This window comes from Syngnathus acus, chromosome 6, assembly GCF_901709675.1.
Source record: "Syngnathus acus chromosome 6, fSynAcu1.2, whole genome shotgun sequence".
Taxonomy (NCBI): Eukaryota; Metazoa; Chordata; class Actinopteri; order Syngnathiformes; family Syngnathidae; genus Syngnathus; species Syngnathus acus.
Window position 1 is genome coordinate 14,172,530 of NC_051092.1, and position 14,491 is coordinate 14,187,020.

At 41.3% G+C, this 14,491-nt stretch overlaps 2 protein-coding genes across 3 annotated transcripts; one reads left to right on the top strand and one right to left on the bottom strand.

The window, feature by feature from the left end:
• Positions 1–1,322: 1,322 nt before the first annotated feature.
• On the bottom strand, positions 1,323–6,946 carry pnpla2 (patatin-like phospholipase domain containing 2). Its single transcript, XM_037253611.1, has 9 exons — positions 6,413–6,946; positions 5,592–5,824; positions 5,418–5,483; positions 4,024–4,233; positions 3,877–3,937; positions 3,583–3,786; positions 3,354–3,486; positions 3,154–3,276; positions 1,323–2,507 (listed from the first exon to the last, which is right to left on the bottom strand). Exons 1-9 carry the CDS (start codon positions 6,597–6,599, stop codon positions 2,138–2,140), a joined length of 1,587 nt encoding a protein of 528 aa, XP_037109506.1. The 5' UTR covers positions 6,600–6,946; the 3' UTR covers positions 1,323–2,137.
• Positions 6,947–8,427: 1,481 nt separating this feature from the next.
• On the top strand, positions 8,428–14,375 carry pidd1 (p53-induced death domain protein 1). 2 transcript variants are annotated; one of them, XM_037253524.1, is made up of 14 exons: positions 8,428–9,350; positions 9,580–9,993; positions 10,084–10,285; positions 10,371–10,572; positions 10,643–10,792; positions 10,872–11,045; positions 11,131–11,278; positions 11,434–11,581; positions 11,649–11,799; positions 11,911–12,034; positions 12,108–12,223; positions 12,459–12,566; positions 12,646–12,842; positions 13,719–14,375. In XM_037253524.1, exons 1-14 carry the CDS (start codon positions 8,825–8,827, stop codon positions 13,954–13,956), a joined length of 2,898 nt encoding a protein of 965 aa, XP_037109419.1. In that variant the 5' UTR covers positions 8,428–8,824; the 3' UTR covers positions 13,957–14,375. The 2 variants fall into 2 exon arrangements, with proteins under 2 accessions (XP_037109419.1, XP_037109420.1); XM_037253525.1 differs by having other exon boundaries at positions 11,446–11,581.
• Positions 14,376–14,491: the final 116 nt, after the last annotated feature.

Consider the following 14,491-nt stretch of genomic DNA (forward strand, 5'->3'; position numbering starts at 1 on the left):
GCGGCAGACAATAGCTTAATGAGCAAATTGTCCTCTCGCATTGAGCTGGATTTTCCTATTATTATTTTTTGGTTCTATTTTATTTAGAGAAAAATTAATGTATTAAAAGCTAAAAACGCATCTTCACCGTTCTAAACATGACAGAGGGCAATGTATGTGTCCTACAACAATCATAACTAACCAAACAAGTTGTTCTTCTCCCTTCCAAACAACAATCGAGATAATGTGCTTGCACGAGTGTACACACCCTCTATTAACTGTGTTCAAAATTAACCACATTCACATTCAAACTCATGTAAAATTGGAGTTAGCTTGTGCCTCTGATCCAATATATTTGATGGGTTAGTTCTCACGAGTCCAACATTTTGAGCAATGAGTGTCCCCTAATTTCTAGAAGCCATTATTATCACGTGAACTGTAGCTACCCCAGGAGCATGTTGCAGAAAGGTGGCAGCATCATCATGTTTACAACCATGATTCCCTCATCTTATCAGTGACTCATTGTCTAACACTTATGCAAGAAAGCACAACAAGATAAGCGTTTGATGACAATTATGTAATGATTTGTGAGAGCAATAAATCATTCGTGGACGTAACTCAAACGTTGGCATTGATCTATGGCTGATCAATAAAAACCTACTGAATGCGAGACCATTCTTTCCAAGAGATGCCTGGACAGGGGGTTAATTTTACACTTTGTGTTTGAACATCATTGGTATGACAATTGCGTATTTGAATGAAACTATACTAACAAAAATGTAATGAGATTTGGCTTTTAGGGGAAATTTCTGGATGAACCTAAGAGGCACTATCCAAATGACCTCCTGTAACCTGTTGAATGACCATTTCCAAATGACCTCCTGTAACTCCTGCAATGACCATTTCCAAATGACCTCCTGTAACTCCTGCAATGACCATTTCCAACTGTTCAATGTTTCAGATACTCTATTTCACTTTGGAGAGAAATATTTTCCACAAAACTGTGCAAACGAACCTATTTGCTTGAGATTATTAAAACAAATGCAACAGTGTTGTGAACAGTATTAGTAGAGTATGAATGCATACATAAAGTTTGATTGAGGTTTGTTTTTGCCTCGGATGTCTTCCAAAGCATACAAAGGGGGTCATTATTCCAGTGCTTTACAGTCATGAATCATCATCACTGGAATATTTATATTATAACGTTTCTGAAATCATTTCAATCAAACTCCACTGGTGGCATTTGGTTAGAACTGTGCGTGTATTGTTCTTCATTCTGTGAACACACTTCACGCCATCATTTGTGGGTAATCTGGATATCAAGAATACAGTCATTGCAGCTGTCTATGGTAAACAACACCAGTTTATTGGTTGGTCACAAAATGTTTGAGCCTGTGTCCATTTAATTACACATTAAACCCACTATAAAAGTGAGTTGAATAAATTTGAGGCTCAGTCACACAGAAGTAAAGACGATATAGGTAGATTAACTATCACAGAATAAATTCAGTGATAAAGTCATGTTCATAATAAGCTGATTCTGTGTTTTGTTAAAATCAGGTCACATAGAATAACCAGAGGTAAAGAGACCAGAATTACAACATGTATTAAATCATGTTTCTAAAAGCTGTACACAGTTGTCACTTAAGATTATCGATACAAATATGACATTGGTATGCATAGTATACACATGTGCATCAATTACCATTCATTCACATACAGTACTTACACAGACTGGAACCAAAACACAGTTGAATTCATATTATTGCATTGACAGTTTGCTTAAAATGTATGGAGTAACTTTCTGCTGAGTGGTGACTTCACCGTTTCCTTCCTACAGTCTCAAAAGAGCCCGATGCTACACATTGCACGCCAAACTCCAAACCCTAACCTATGCTTACGTACAAGTCGAACCACATTCCAGGAAAACGTAAACACTCATCAACCATGGCACGTACGTTTTTTGTTTACAGTATCTTGCGTTTCAAGTTTGCATCTTCTATACATAAACATGTCTTGGACTTTACGGAATACATCGGAAAGGAGCGTTTCTGAGCATATCGCAGCTAATTTGAATTGTATACAATACACATTGTGTTCATGGTAAATTGTTACCATTTACAATCATCATTAAAGTGCAAAATAACAATCTGATTTTTCAACCGGACAACTGGTAGTAATTTGTTTGAGGTGGACCAGGATTTAAAAGCGGCAGATCTGAATCAAAGCGCCGCATGTCATCTTTGGTGTCACTAAGACCACCACCCGTGTGCGTTGGGAAGCCTTCCACGGGGAGGAAAGAAGCAGAGCTTTTGTCCACCGACATCGGCCCCGTTTGGAAGGTTCCTTCCAGATCCATGTTGACGCAAAACGTTCCGGACAGCAGCTGTCTCTTGTATTGGTCGAGACGTGTAAAGATCTCCTGGACTGAAAGAGTGCCGCTACCTACCCAGGTGGCATACAGGCCGGTGGAGCGGATATGCGATGGGAGCGACTGGTAATGGTGCAGCTCCAGCTGACAGGAGAATCTATAAAGTGCAGATCAGCGTGTTACCAATTAACTTGTAGTAAATTTCAGGACAGCATCACAAAATTCAACCCTATCATTTAATTAATTTCCTATGCCAAGACAAAATGTGCTACGTGTTTTAATCATAGGTTATCATTTATTTTCCAAAATGTTTCATGAAAAATTTGTAAAATTGTGAGCAAGAAACAATTACCAGTTGGTGCAAAAACCAAGGCCAAACACTGCCATCTATTGGCTTGTTCGTGTCAGCGCAGCGTCTGCTAATCACAGAACGGGTTTGCTGACTTATACGAGATGAGTTGTTGCAAATTACATTGTAAAAGAACATTGTCCATATTGTTCATTGGTGTTCAATTCCTTTTGTTGACTAAGCTTTGACAAAACACCCTCAATAGTTGTTTTTCTTCTTGTGTAAAGATCTCAATTATCTGTTTTGTCACAGGTTCTGTACACTAAGTAAACAAACAACCCATAGCATAGCCGCCTTCAAGGCATGAGACTGAACTTATTACGCAATGTAAATATTTAAAGGTTATCACGAAAGGCACACTTTTGTTAATAGACCAAAATGAGTGCTGACATTGTGCATACATACAAAACAATTTACACACAAACAAAATCACGGATGTTGACAGCACACCTACCGGGCGGAAAAATGCTGAGAAATGCTTTTGGAGGCCTGGCGCAAAACATGATGGAGGACTTTCACCAGTTGCTCTTGAATCCATCCGACATCCTCCTGCACATCTGGCAACCACTCTAAAAGTCTACATGAGACATTCGAATTAAAATCGACACAAAAACGTCCACATCAATATGTATCAATGATGAAGTCTAGCAGTACCTGAGAGTCAAAGACAAAGCGGACTCAAGCGGGAGAGTGTAGGGCAGCATCATGGCAGATGCCATCCTGAAAGGAAGCAGGTTGCCAAGCGACTGCACTAGGCTCCTTCTCTCTGTGCAGGCTTCAATTAGGGCTGCAGAGGGAAGCACAGTTGAGTACAAAAGCACCCACAGAAGCTGCCAAAAAGCATTTTTGAAACAATTACACATGGATTTTGTGCTTCCGTTACCTTTGTGGAGAGTTGGCGGAAGGCGTACAATGATGTGCTCCTCTATTGAGGGATAAACGGGCAACGGTCCATCGACCGTATTGATCTTTTCCTCCTCTTCAACATCGTTGACATCAACATGAACGTAGTCAACTTGCTCCTGATGCTCTTCTCTGTTAGCCAGCAGGGCTCTGTCTATGTGAGGTTCGCCGGAATTGAGCAATCCTAAAAATAGAAATATCAGGTTTGTTAACAAAATGAACTTTGAAGATGCTTGAAAAACAAAACTCTAAATCACATTGTGTTGATTCCTACCATTCTTCTTCAGGAAGTGCAGTGCGTCATTATAACCCTGTTTACACATGGCTTTCATAACCTAGACACGACAAAATCATTAAGTTCACTCTCGTTCATGGAATGTGTACATAGATTGAGAAAGGCGCCGCCTTCAAGTGACCTTACCATCGGATCAGGTGGGAAAAGCGCCCGGGAAATTCTGTAAAGGTTGGTGAGGGTGAATTGGATGCTGGTGTTGGTGAAGCGGAGCTCATGTATGTTGGTGGAGGTGTCTCGCGGACAGATATCGCTCTCGCCAGAGAACGGCGACACGGTGATTGTGTTCTTTAGCTCATAATGAGGCAAGTTGTCCGAGATTCCCCCGTCGACGTATCGCTGCATAAAAGAAATACAGACACAAATTGTGCTTTAGTTTCCGGCATCACCGATTATTTCTCTCTTTTTTGATGACAATGGATTCAATTGATTCAGTCAGCGGCGAAGAGATTATTCCTCAGCAAATCTATCAAATGTCTTGTCACTTTTTTTTTTTTCTTTTTTCTCAACCAGCCTCTTTCAAAGTTCTGAGATTTATTGTTCTGCAAAGACAAGCTATCTATTTACTTTGAATGATAGAATGAGGTGGTTGGGTTCAAAATGACATATCTAAGTATTTTTTTTCCTCCATCAGCAGGTCTGCAGTAAACTTCAAATGACTTTTCTTGATGATATCAGCAAATTCCCTTAAAAAGACCAAAATAATACATTTTGTTGCTTTGTGCAGCCAGGTCAGCATTGAAAATGAGAATCTGTTCTCAACTGGGCCAAATAAACATGACTGGTAAATAAAATAGATTTAGATTTAGTTTGACAGCTATGCTGAATTTAGACTGAATTTCAAAGAAAAGGCAGTTGGGCATTTTTTTGTTAGTATTTTTTTTTTAGGGGGTGGGGGGACTAAGATAGTTTAATTCCTCTTATGATGAATGTTTTTACTGAGACTGTTGCTCATCAAAACAGGCTCTGTTTGTCAACTGATGTGATCAGCGTGACCTCAGTATCTGCTCCGCAGAGGGTAAGAGAGGACAGAACGACCCGACAAGTCCGAGCTACAAGCTGCAGAGGGGAAAATGCTGGGAGCTGTCATTGAGCAACATTTCGTAGAAGACTTCAGTGCTACTGTCAGCGAGTCCAGAGAAACACAGAAGTTCAAATGTGCTCATTAATGAGAAACAAAATCCTGAAGTTTTGTTTGAGCACATTCATAGCCATTCACAAAAGCACTTTTCCTTTTTAGTAGAAGAGCTAAAAATAAGCAATAAAAGTAAATGTAATACGCCAAACAAATATATCAAACGTTTTCCCCATTGAAATTCATAGAAATGCCAGTTCAAGACCCACAAAAAATCTAATGTGTTTTTACTACAACAAAAACAGCACCCAGCACACAATAATGATATTGTGCTCATCCTGATTATGATGATATGACATTCTAATTTATTGATACACACTTGTACGGCCATTTTAAATGTGCTATTCATTGCTATTGACCCTTGTCATGCATGCATAATGCTACTCACCACTCCTTGCAGTGTGGGAGGAATAATGCCACAATACACTGGGATGTAGGCACTGCAAACACATGCCTGTAGGAAACAAAAGAAATTTAATACATCAGTATTAACACTTCCAAACCTGAAGGACTAATAATCTGGCATTAGTTTAATATTAATAAAGCTAATTAACATTCATACCTGCACAATCTCCTCCTTGTTGTTGAAGTGAGATACAAGCACATTTTCTCCATCTGTTACTCTGGTCAGAGAGATTCCCAGCCTCCCGTTTGCAAGCTGGTGAGAGTCAGTGGGCAGAGTGCGCTGCAACATGAAGCGCACGATCTTCACCAGGTTGAAGGAAGGATGCATGGGACCGAGGAAGCGCTTTCTTGCTTCCTTGGCGACCTCAATGATACTGGCACCAGCTTCTCCTGTGTAGGCAACAGGACAAGGAATGAAATTGGTTTTTAAAGCCAGAGCAGTACTATTCAGAAGACAATTATGTACAATTTCAAAACCATAGTGATTAAAAAGCTGTTATGCATGATGTCACATGTTTTTTTCTTGAGTGTTATCAGTGGAAAGTCAAAAGATACATTTGTTTTGCTTTCTCATTGCCTTTTTGTGAATGAAATGAGTGATGGGAAAAGGTGCCCTGGGTGGTTTAACCACTTCTCCGTTAATATATTTGTAATTTTATTTGAGGATCACCTTCCTTTACGTTATACAAGTCTGCCCCTTATGGGACAGGCTGGAGGTCACAACAACTGTTGCACTTTATTACACAATGTACTACTATTAATTACTACGTATATTTCACCAACTCTGCTAACAGGCCAATAACAGAAAAAAAGTAGCACTCCAGTCGTGTCCAGTATGCGGACGTCATGCAATTCAGACTTTGCAAGCAGAAGTTCTCACTTTCGAAAGATTAGCAGCCGTGTACTGCACTCTAGAACAGTTCCAGAGGCCAGCCATCATAAATTGTGAGGCCGATTAGTTACAATCGTGTGACATACCAAGGCACACGCCGGTGACCAGCGCGGTGGCGGTGAGCGCTCCGGCTGAAGCCCCATAAATGTGCTTGGCGTTGTGCACCAGGAACGGAGCCTGCTCCAACAGGCAGCTGGCGACACCAACATGGTAGATGCCCAGGAATCCGCAACCTGCGAAAGAGATGTTCCATGACGAGTCCAAGGGGAACATCGCGTGCGTTGACAGGCGGATCGAATGGACGCCAGCCGGGGTCCCTCCCCGATTTGGGGACTAAATAAAGTTTTAAATCGGTCCGCTTTTGTTAGGTCGGAGTGCCGCTCGGATTTTGCTAGCTGTCTTTTACATGCTGTGTTCAATCCGGTAGCGAATAGCGTTGAGATCTCTGGCGATTCCGTAGGGTAACCTTTGTCCCAAATAAAACCACTAAATTCACATGTTTAAAACAAAACAGTAGTAGAAGAAGCGAAAATAAGCTTTTACTGAGTAAATAAAATATGTCCCGAAGCGAATTATTCCGACACAGTGATTAACCCTGGTTTGCTCCCGAACAGTTACGCTTTTATGCATAAAGGGGCGGGCACTGTAACTTCAGTGGCCTCTCACAATTGAGAACACGAATGACGTTGACGAATCAAAATTGACGTGTTAACCTTGTGACCAATTACAAGCCGCGGTGTTGTCGCCCAAGTGAATGCGATTATGATAGGACGATTTGCACAGTAAACAAACGTCACGTGAGATTTTAGTTTTTGTTTTGTATTTTTTTGCTAATTGTATTTGACGATGTGTTTTCATAATTTATATATTCTCCTAATTATTGACGTTGGCTGATGTAATGACAGTTCACTCCGTAAACATTAGAGATATACATTCCCAACTTTTATTGAGTCAAGGCACCATTAAAAAAATCTCACCACTAACAAAAACGTCACAAAAAGTATTACTGGAATAATGACGATCTCGTTGTAATTTACACACAAACGTACTGACGTAGTGTGCAATATGGACCTGTTTAATTAAACAGATATCTGATGTAATCACCAGAAAGATTATTTTGTATACAGGTTTATTGTGCCCTCTGCTCTTAATTCATTTTTAATTGGATAAGGAATTGTTTTGCCTGTACGTCAACGGCATGAATATAGGTCAACAATGAATAAGTAAAAATTGGATGTCATACAGCACCTCTGATGATCTCTCACCCCGATTGTGAATGACGACAATACAATTAACAACATTCTTCTACGACCCATAATCTAGGTGTATTTTTTATATTTGTGGATAATGTTTATTTTTTATTTTGTTGTCATGGCAACGATGATACCCCGTGCTGGAAAACATATTATAGGAACATGTACAAATGGGACCGTGACCCCTTGAATTGGTCTCAAAGTCACTGGGAAAGCCTGTTTCACAACAAGTAGTGTCGAAATTCAGAATCCCATGCATTCTTGGAGAATGTCATCCTTGTATTAATAGTTGTTTTGAATGATGTTTTTCTGCGATGTTCCTTTCAGAATGTTCTTGAGCAGTGATTGTAGTGACAACATGATTCCTCAGAGAGGATATTCTCTTGTGCAACTACTTTAGAAGATAGTAAAAAAATTGTATTGATTGTGGACAGACAAAACAAGATTATATTTGACTAAAACATCCACATTGTCACCATAGTTTTTATCCATTCTGTATTACATGAAGTTTTATGACAATTTGCATTTGAACATTTCGTGATTATATACCGTCCGTCTCTATCCAACTACTATTTATCAATTTCGTGGCTCGCGATACAGTACTTTTACGTATACAATATGAAAGGGGTAGTAAACAGCGCCCCCGGCTGGCTGATAGCAATATACCCAGCGTCAGTGCGTAGTTGCATTTTGTCTACTTAATCCCGCCTTCGGTTGAAACCTTCGCGGCACCCACCAAGAGACGTTCGTTTTGTTTCCACAAGAGCCAGAGGGGCGGAGATTGTCGCTTTTGAATTGAAAATCCACGTTGTAATCTTCTGCCGCTACTCGACTGTATCCAAAACGAACATAGTTCGAAGTGACGTAGGACGTTTCACTTTTTGACCCAGTTGAATTTAAGGAAGTCCAAATCGTGTCAGAGAAGAGTCTTTCCTCAAATTAGGGAACTTTAGGATAACAATAATAAGATAAGAACACCTATATTGTAAAACGAATCGCGATATTAAAAGACCACCAAGTCATAGACTCACGGCTAAAGTTCACGTTTACAGTACAGTATACTGTATGGTGAGTACAAGCTATAGCTACCATTCGTTTATCTTAAGAACGGGTATCATATATTTTCTCAGTATTTTATCTCGTGTTCACTTTACTGACACTAAACATGTCTGGACGTGTTCCACGTATATGAAGCAGATAAGAAAACGCGGCCACATCACTTGACTTTTGCTCACAGTCAACTTAATGGAAAAAAGTAGCGAGGAAGAGAAAACCAACGATGGAGATAAAGCTGCTGATTGTAGATTAGAAGATGAGGATGTTGTAGTGACATCTACGTCTCAATGTGGGGAAGCAGACTGTTCTGAGATTTTAGGGAAGGAATTGCAACGGGTGTGCAATGAGCAGCTGGAATCGGAGAGGACACCCGGAGTGCAAAGGCAAAATGATGAGAGAGATGCTGCCTCCTGCTTCATGGACACCTGCAACCCTTCCATATCCAGCCTTTCGTCATCATCGTCCTCCTCTATGTTGTTTCTCACACCACCCTTACCTCCTTCTGTGGAGCTCTCAGCTGTCTTGACTGATACCAGGCTGACCTTGGATGTCTACCTGGGAGGAGCAGCTGCACTGCCGCTGCTATGGGGTTCCATTCCGGGACACCTCCGGAGGCTCCGTTATTTGCGACTTGGTTCTGAGGATAAAAGTGCACTGGATGGTGCCCTGAGTGTCCTTCCACATTTGACAGGACTACGTTCACTTGCCATACGAGGTACTTAAAGTATATTTCTCACACATTCAAGGCTGCAGATACGCTCCAATGTAGAACACAAGGTGACCCCAAGTAGACAAAATTAATAACTGCAGTAAATAAATATAATATAATACTTATATAAATAATATAAATAAATATATAGTAAATAAATGACCACTACTTTTACTTTCAAATTATAATTTCAAAACAATGTAGCTCATTTACCTCTGTTTTTCTCTCTTTTAAGGGCACTGTTTTTATGATGCACAAGGAAATCCCTTGCCTGGCCTCCTCACCACTTTGCCCACATCCCTTGTCTCGCTCTCCCTCCTGGTGCACGTGGATCTCTCCTTCAACCAGCTCTCCGTCCTTCCATCATGTCTTCTCAGCTTACCTGCGTTGTCCGCCTTGCTCCTGTGTCACAACCGCTTTTCGGAACTTTCCACTGATATTGGCCAGCTGTCCAGCCTCACCTATCTGTCCCTCATTGGAAACAAGCTGGTTTCCCTGCCTGCGAGTTTAGGCCAGCTGAAAGAGCTACAGACACTGGATGTCTCAGATAACCTCCTTGAGGAGCTGCCCAATGAAATTGGTTCTTTGGGAGAGCTTGTTAAGTTTGAACTTTCCCACAACAAACTGAAGAGGCTACCGGACACGATGGGTATGAGTAATGATTTGGTGTGTTCATGATTCGTGTGAGGCAAATGAAAATGCTAACCAAATGAAATCACTTGTTCTTGGCTGTGCCCAGGCTCGCTCCGTTCCCTGAGGGAGCTTGTCATCTTTAGCAATGACCTCCGCTTCTTACCATCCTGCCTGAATGATTTGCCGTTGCTGAAAATGGATGTTCGAGATAATCCTTTGGGGCGACCGCCGACACCTCCACCTGTTTTCTCACCAGATGAAGGACAACCAAACATTCCTGAGTTGCATCTACTATTCAACCAGCACAGGTAAACATGTTTATTTTCTAAGTTTATCTTTGTTTGTAATTTTTCCTAACATATGACAATAAACACAATTTCGCTCCTTTGACAGTTTTAGTGTTACGTCTTCTGGATGTCATGTGTTTCTCCCAGGGGGGACGCAGCTGCTGTTCCCCCCAGGGTGCCTGCAGTCGCCGACAACTCTGGAGTGGGCAGAGAGAAGACCACAACGAAAATGGGTGTTGCTGGGGGAGCATGACATTCTCCTCAGTCGTCCACTGGAACTTCGTCCTCATGGCGTTTCATTTCTTAAGGTGCTGCACTTTGAAATGCGTTGCGCTTAATCCAAAATATTCTGTATGTCGAGACTCAACTTTCTTGCAGCCGGTCGAGGTGTGCATTGCACATCACCGCAGAAAATGGAAGGAGGTGGTGGTGCGCAAGTATGACGGAACCTCGTGGAACACTTTGCCTACTTCTCTCAGGAAAGGAAGTGAAAGACACAGCATTCACTCTTTGGAGCGTCCAGCCAGAGTAAATCAATATCACATACTCTACTAACCATTGTTTGAAACAAATTTTGTTTTAGTAAATTTGTTGTGTTTCTGTATAGCTGGCTTGTTGTTCCGTGAGCCAGTTTTCCTGGTTCATCGTGATAGCCCGTCCAGTGACGGACAGCTGCTCAGTTTCCCCAGCAGGAGCCCTGTTAGTGTCCAGTGCTCACCCTGGAGTCAAGCTCAACTTCCCCCCAGACTCCACCAGTCAAACCCGCACCATAACTTTACAGGTAGTCACTGATTGTGTATAATATACTGTCTGCAAGATATACACGGTGGGAAAAGTCAAACACTGAATAATTTCCGCTGGCGTAGGTGCTGCAGGTGTCAGTGTCAGAAGTACAGGTGTTGTGCGGTGATCCACAAGCTAGTGTCAGTCCTCTCCTCTGCCTCTCACAAACTCCCAGCATGCATTTCCTGCAGCCAGTCAAAGTTCAAGTTCCACTGCCGCCAGGGGTCACAGGTGCGATCACGTTTTAGATGGTTTTGTTTATTTCTTATTTTGTGTACAATTTCTAGGCATGATTTAAAAAATACACAGTACTGTGCAAAAGGTTTATGTGCTCGTTTTCCTTCAATTATTTATTACGTTGACTTTCTTTTTCATATTGATGTTGGGTTTGTGTCCAGGTCACACAGTTGACAAATCCTGTTTGTATCTGCTGCGCGGAGACTCCACTGCCCAAACTTGGACAGACATCACATCACAAGTGTCTCTCTATGTTACGCACTTGTACGCCATTTTCTACATTAAACATTTCTCCTGGTAAGTATCTAATGAAAGCTGGACATATTGAACATTTTAGCGTTACAACTTCTGTTTATGATCACAGGTACTGGTTGTGGTACAAGACTCAGAGTTGTGTTGGTGGCATGGTTAGAAAGGTGTACCAAAGGCTAAAGCAGTTTAAAGTCCAGTTCATGGCTCTCCAACGGAAAACGGATCCTTCACAAGTCCTGCTGCAGTGTTTACCAGCTACCAAGGTGGGTGTTTGGATGGCAGTAAAATGAAAACACCGCTGCTGTTTCGCTAACGTCCCCTGCGACTCGGCCCGTGAGAAGAAAACTCATGTTGGTTAGTTCATTCCTTTGCAGGTGGAAGACAGAGTGCAGTCACTGTCAGAACAGTACGAGGGACCCCAGCCTTCAGACCTGTGTGACCTTCTGGAAGGAGAGCAGTTCTTTGCCGGCTTTGAAAGAGGTTTAGATATCTGCACAGGTCAGAAGTCTTATTTTATTAACAAGTCAATATTTTGGCAGCTCAGGTTTTGTTGGTTTCCTGCTCTCACCAGACAGACCAGACTGTGTCGAGGGAAGACTGTGTTTTGTGTTTTACTCCAGTCTGAAGAATTTGAAGGAAGTTTACATCTCTCCTGCAAAGGGCCTCCAGGGTCCAGTGAGAGGAGAAGTATGACATTTTTCTCAATAACCACAGCGGCTAAAAATGTACAACGCATGAACGTTTATAAAAGGCAATTTCCAATCCCAAAAGGTCTTTTGATGAATATGATTTTTCTCTCTTTTGTTAATTACAGGATAAATGCCCACCTTGTATTTTAAGATTCACTTATTGTTAATCATGTTGAAAGGATGAAGATGCTATTCGAAGTAACATCATCCTGACAGTGACTCCTATTCCACAGGTTTCTTTTTACAGAGGCGAGATTCCCAGTAGTTTACCAAAGGAAGTAGTGAGCAAGAGGAAAGGACATGACAGCCAATGGCTTGCAACTTTACCGCTAAGACTTCCTGTCAGTTGCAAACCTGTTTTCAGTTGACACATTTTTTCCCCCTGCCACAATTTCACATGCCTTTCTGCTGTTTTGCCAGGCGCTAGGTGCCGACAACAAGTACATAACTGAAGAATTCCAGCTTCCTCCTTTGAATCTCGGAGACCCCGAGAGTGGCTACCTGACAGAAGCCAATCTGCTGTCCATCTCACTCCAGATTGGACAGGATTGGCGCGTTATTGGCATCAATCTTGGCTTAAACTACCAGGAGTTAGACCGCATTCAATATAAATACAGGTTTGTATTGGCAAACAAACGAATCTCCTGCAATGTCAATCCAACCATATTGGAAATATAAATATGGATTTATTTGACTGAATTGCTTTCTATGGCTCTTCATTTGTAAAACGAAAGGAAATACAAAATATACACTAGTATTGACGCAGATCATTAATTACTACTACAGCTCAAATAATAAGTTCAAATGAAGCCCCTTAATGTTTAAAAACATGAAGTCATAATAAAATAGACATTTTTAAAAGCAGGATAAACGTAAAATAGTATAACTGATTTTTGTTTCTGTGTAAGTGCAGCTAAACGAAAGCAAGATATTGAGTGAGATGACTGCAGTGGGAGAGAAATGGTAGAGAATTTTGATCGTTTTAATCTGCGCTGTTTGGTGCTATTAAGCCATCTGGGACATTGCAGGAGATTACACACACAGTCTGACGCTCATCTCCCCCCACCACCACCACCCCCTGCGTGCTCCTCATGCTCGTATGACACATCCTGCAGGCGTACAAGCAAAGCTAACAGCTCTAATGTCCGCTTTCATGGTGGTTAATGTTATTTTCATAATAGATGGATTTAAGATGCCTTTTATGAGACAGGTGATTTTTTTTATGGTTCTATAGGATGTATTTGCTTTCCTGGTGTATACTTGGTGATTAGCATAATCAATATTTACAAAATAGTTCAGCACATGCTGTAAATTATGGTCATAAAATGATAAATGTGGTGCCTTGATGTCAGAGTGTTCCAATATAATTTTGCCCAAAGCACTTTCCAATGTTTTCATCACGCACACATTTTTCACAAACAGGTGGTGGCTAAATACTGCATCACTGTAGTATGGAGGTTCATTAACTACTGACATTCTGCTCTTCTCACCAGGGACAATCTTGGAGCTCTGGTGCTGGACATGCTCTTTCACTGGGCCCAAGGACAGAAGACCGCCGGGCCCGGGGCGGTGTCCCGATTGAAGGCGGCCATGATTGAGAGTGACAGGAGAGACATTGCAGATGAGCTCGAAGACATAGTCAGTCTGGGAAAGCAAAAGTACACCGAGTCACTGAGGAGAGTGGGACTGGAGGCGGGGAGGAGCAGTCCCTTCTGTGAAAGCCAGCAGTAGAGAAGTTCTCACTGGGTGCAGGTGGCTTTTCTGTTTATTTGTCCTATTTTACACAACCACAGTATGCACTACATTGGATTTGTTTTATCTAACGTGCCAACAGTCCACTTAAAAAAAAATTATCAACTCAAAGAGATTTTAATTATGTTGTCAAACCTTTGAATTTGGATCCTCTTGGTTTCAATCTGATAAGATTACAGGGAGGTAGCTGAGCAAACACTAAATGTTGCTAAGCTTTCACTCACTTTTGACTCAGAAAGTTCACAAAGTGTTTTTTACTTGTCACAAAAATCATTTTAGCTCTCTGTTGATCATGCAACAGAATGCTCATTTCGAATTGATACATTTCTATCCTTTTTATTGTGTGAATAAAACCAACTGCTATGAAAATATTAATTAAATTTCACATCCTGGGCTGACGTTGCCTCCTATTAATTACATAATAGTTAGTTCAGGGGGTACCCCATGAGAATCCCATCCAAATTCCTCTGCTGGCCACTATATGGTTTTATTTTGCTTATTTAATGACTAAGAC

What these genes read in the sequence shown, in the direction of transcription:
- pnpla2 (XM_037253611.1), bottom strand. Translation starts at nt 6,599, where the DNA reads ATGTTCCCCTTGGACTCGTCATGGAACATCTCTTTCGCAGGTTGCGGA. An exon ending in TCCGCCAACTCTCCACAAAG is followed by an intron (nt 3,487 to 3,582) that starts GTAACGGAAGCA and finishes TTCCCTCTGCAG; the next exon opens with CCCTAATTGAAGCCTGCACA. An exon ending in TCTCAGCATTTTTCCGCCCG is followed by an intron (nt 2,508 to 3,153) that starts GTAGGTGTGCTG and finishes TGCACTTTATAG; the next exon opens with ATTCTCCTGTCAGCTGGAGC.
- pidd1 (XM_037253524.1), top strand. Translation starts at nt 8,825, where the DNA reads ATGGAAAAAAGTAGCGAGGAAGAGAAAACCAACGATGGAGATAAAGCT. An exon ending in GAGGCTACCGGACACGATGG is followed by an intron (nt 9,994 to 10,083) that starts GTATGAGTAATG and finishes GGCTGTGCCCAG; the next exon opens with GCTCGCTCCGTTCCCTGAGG. An exon ending in ACTGCCGCCAGGGGTCACAG is followed by an intron (nt 11,279 to 11,433) that starts GTGCGATCACGT and finishes TATTGATGTTGG; the next exon opens with GTTTGTGTCCAGGTCACACA.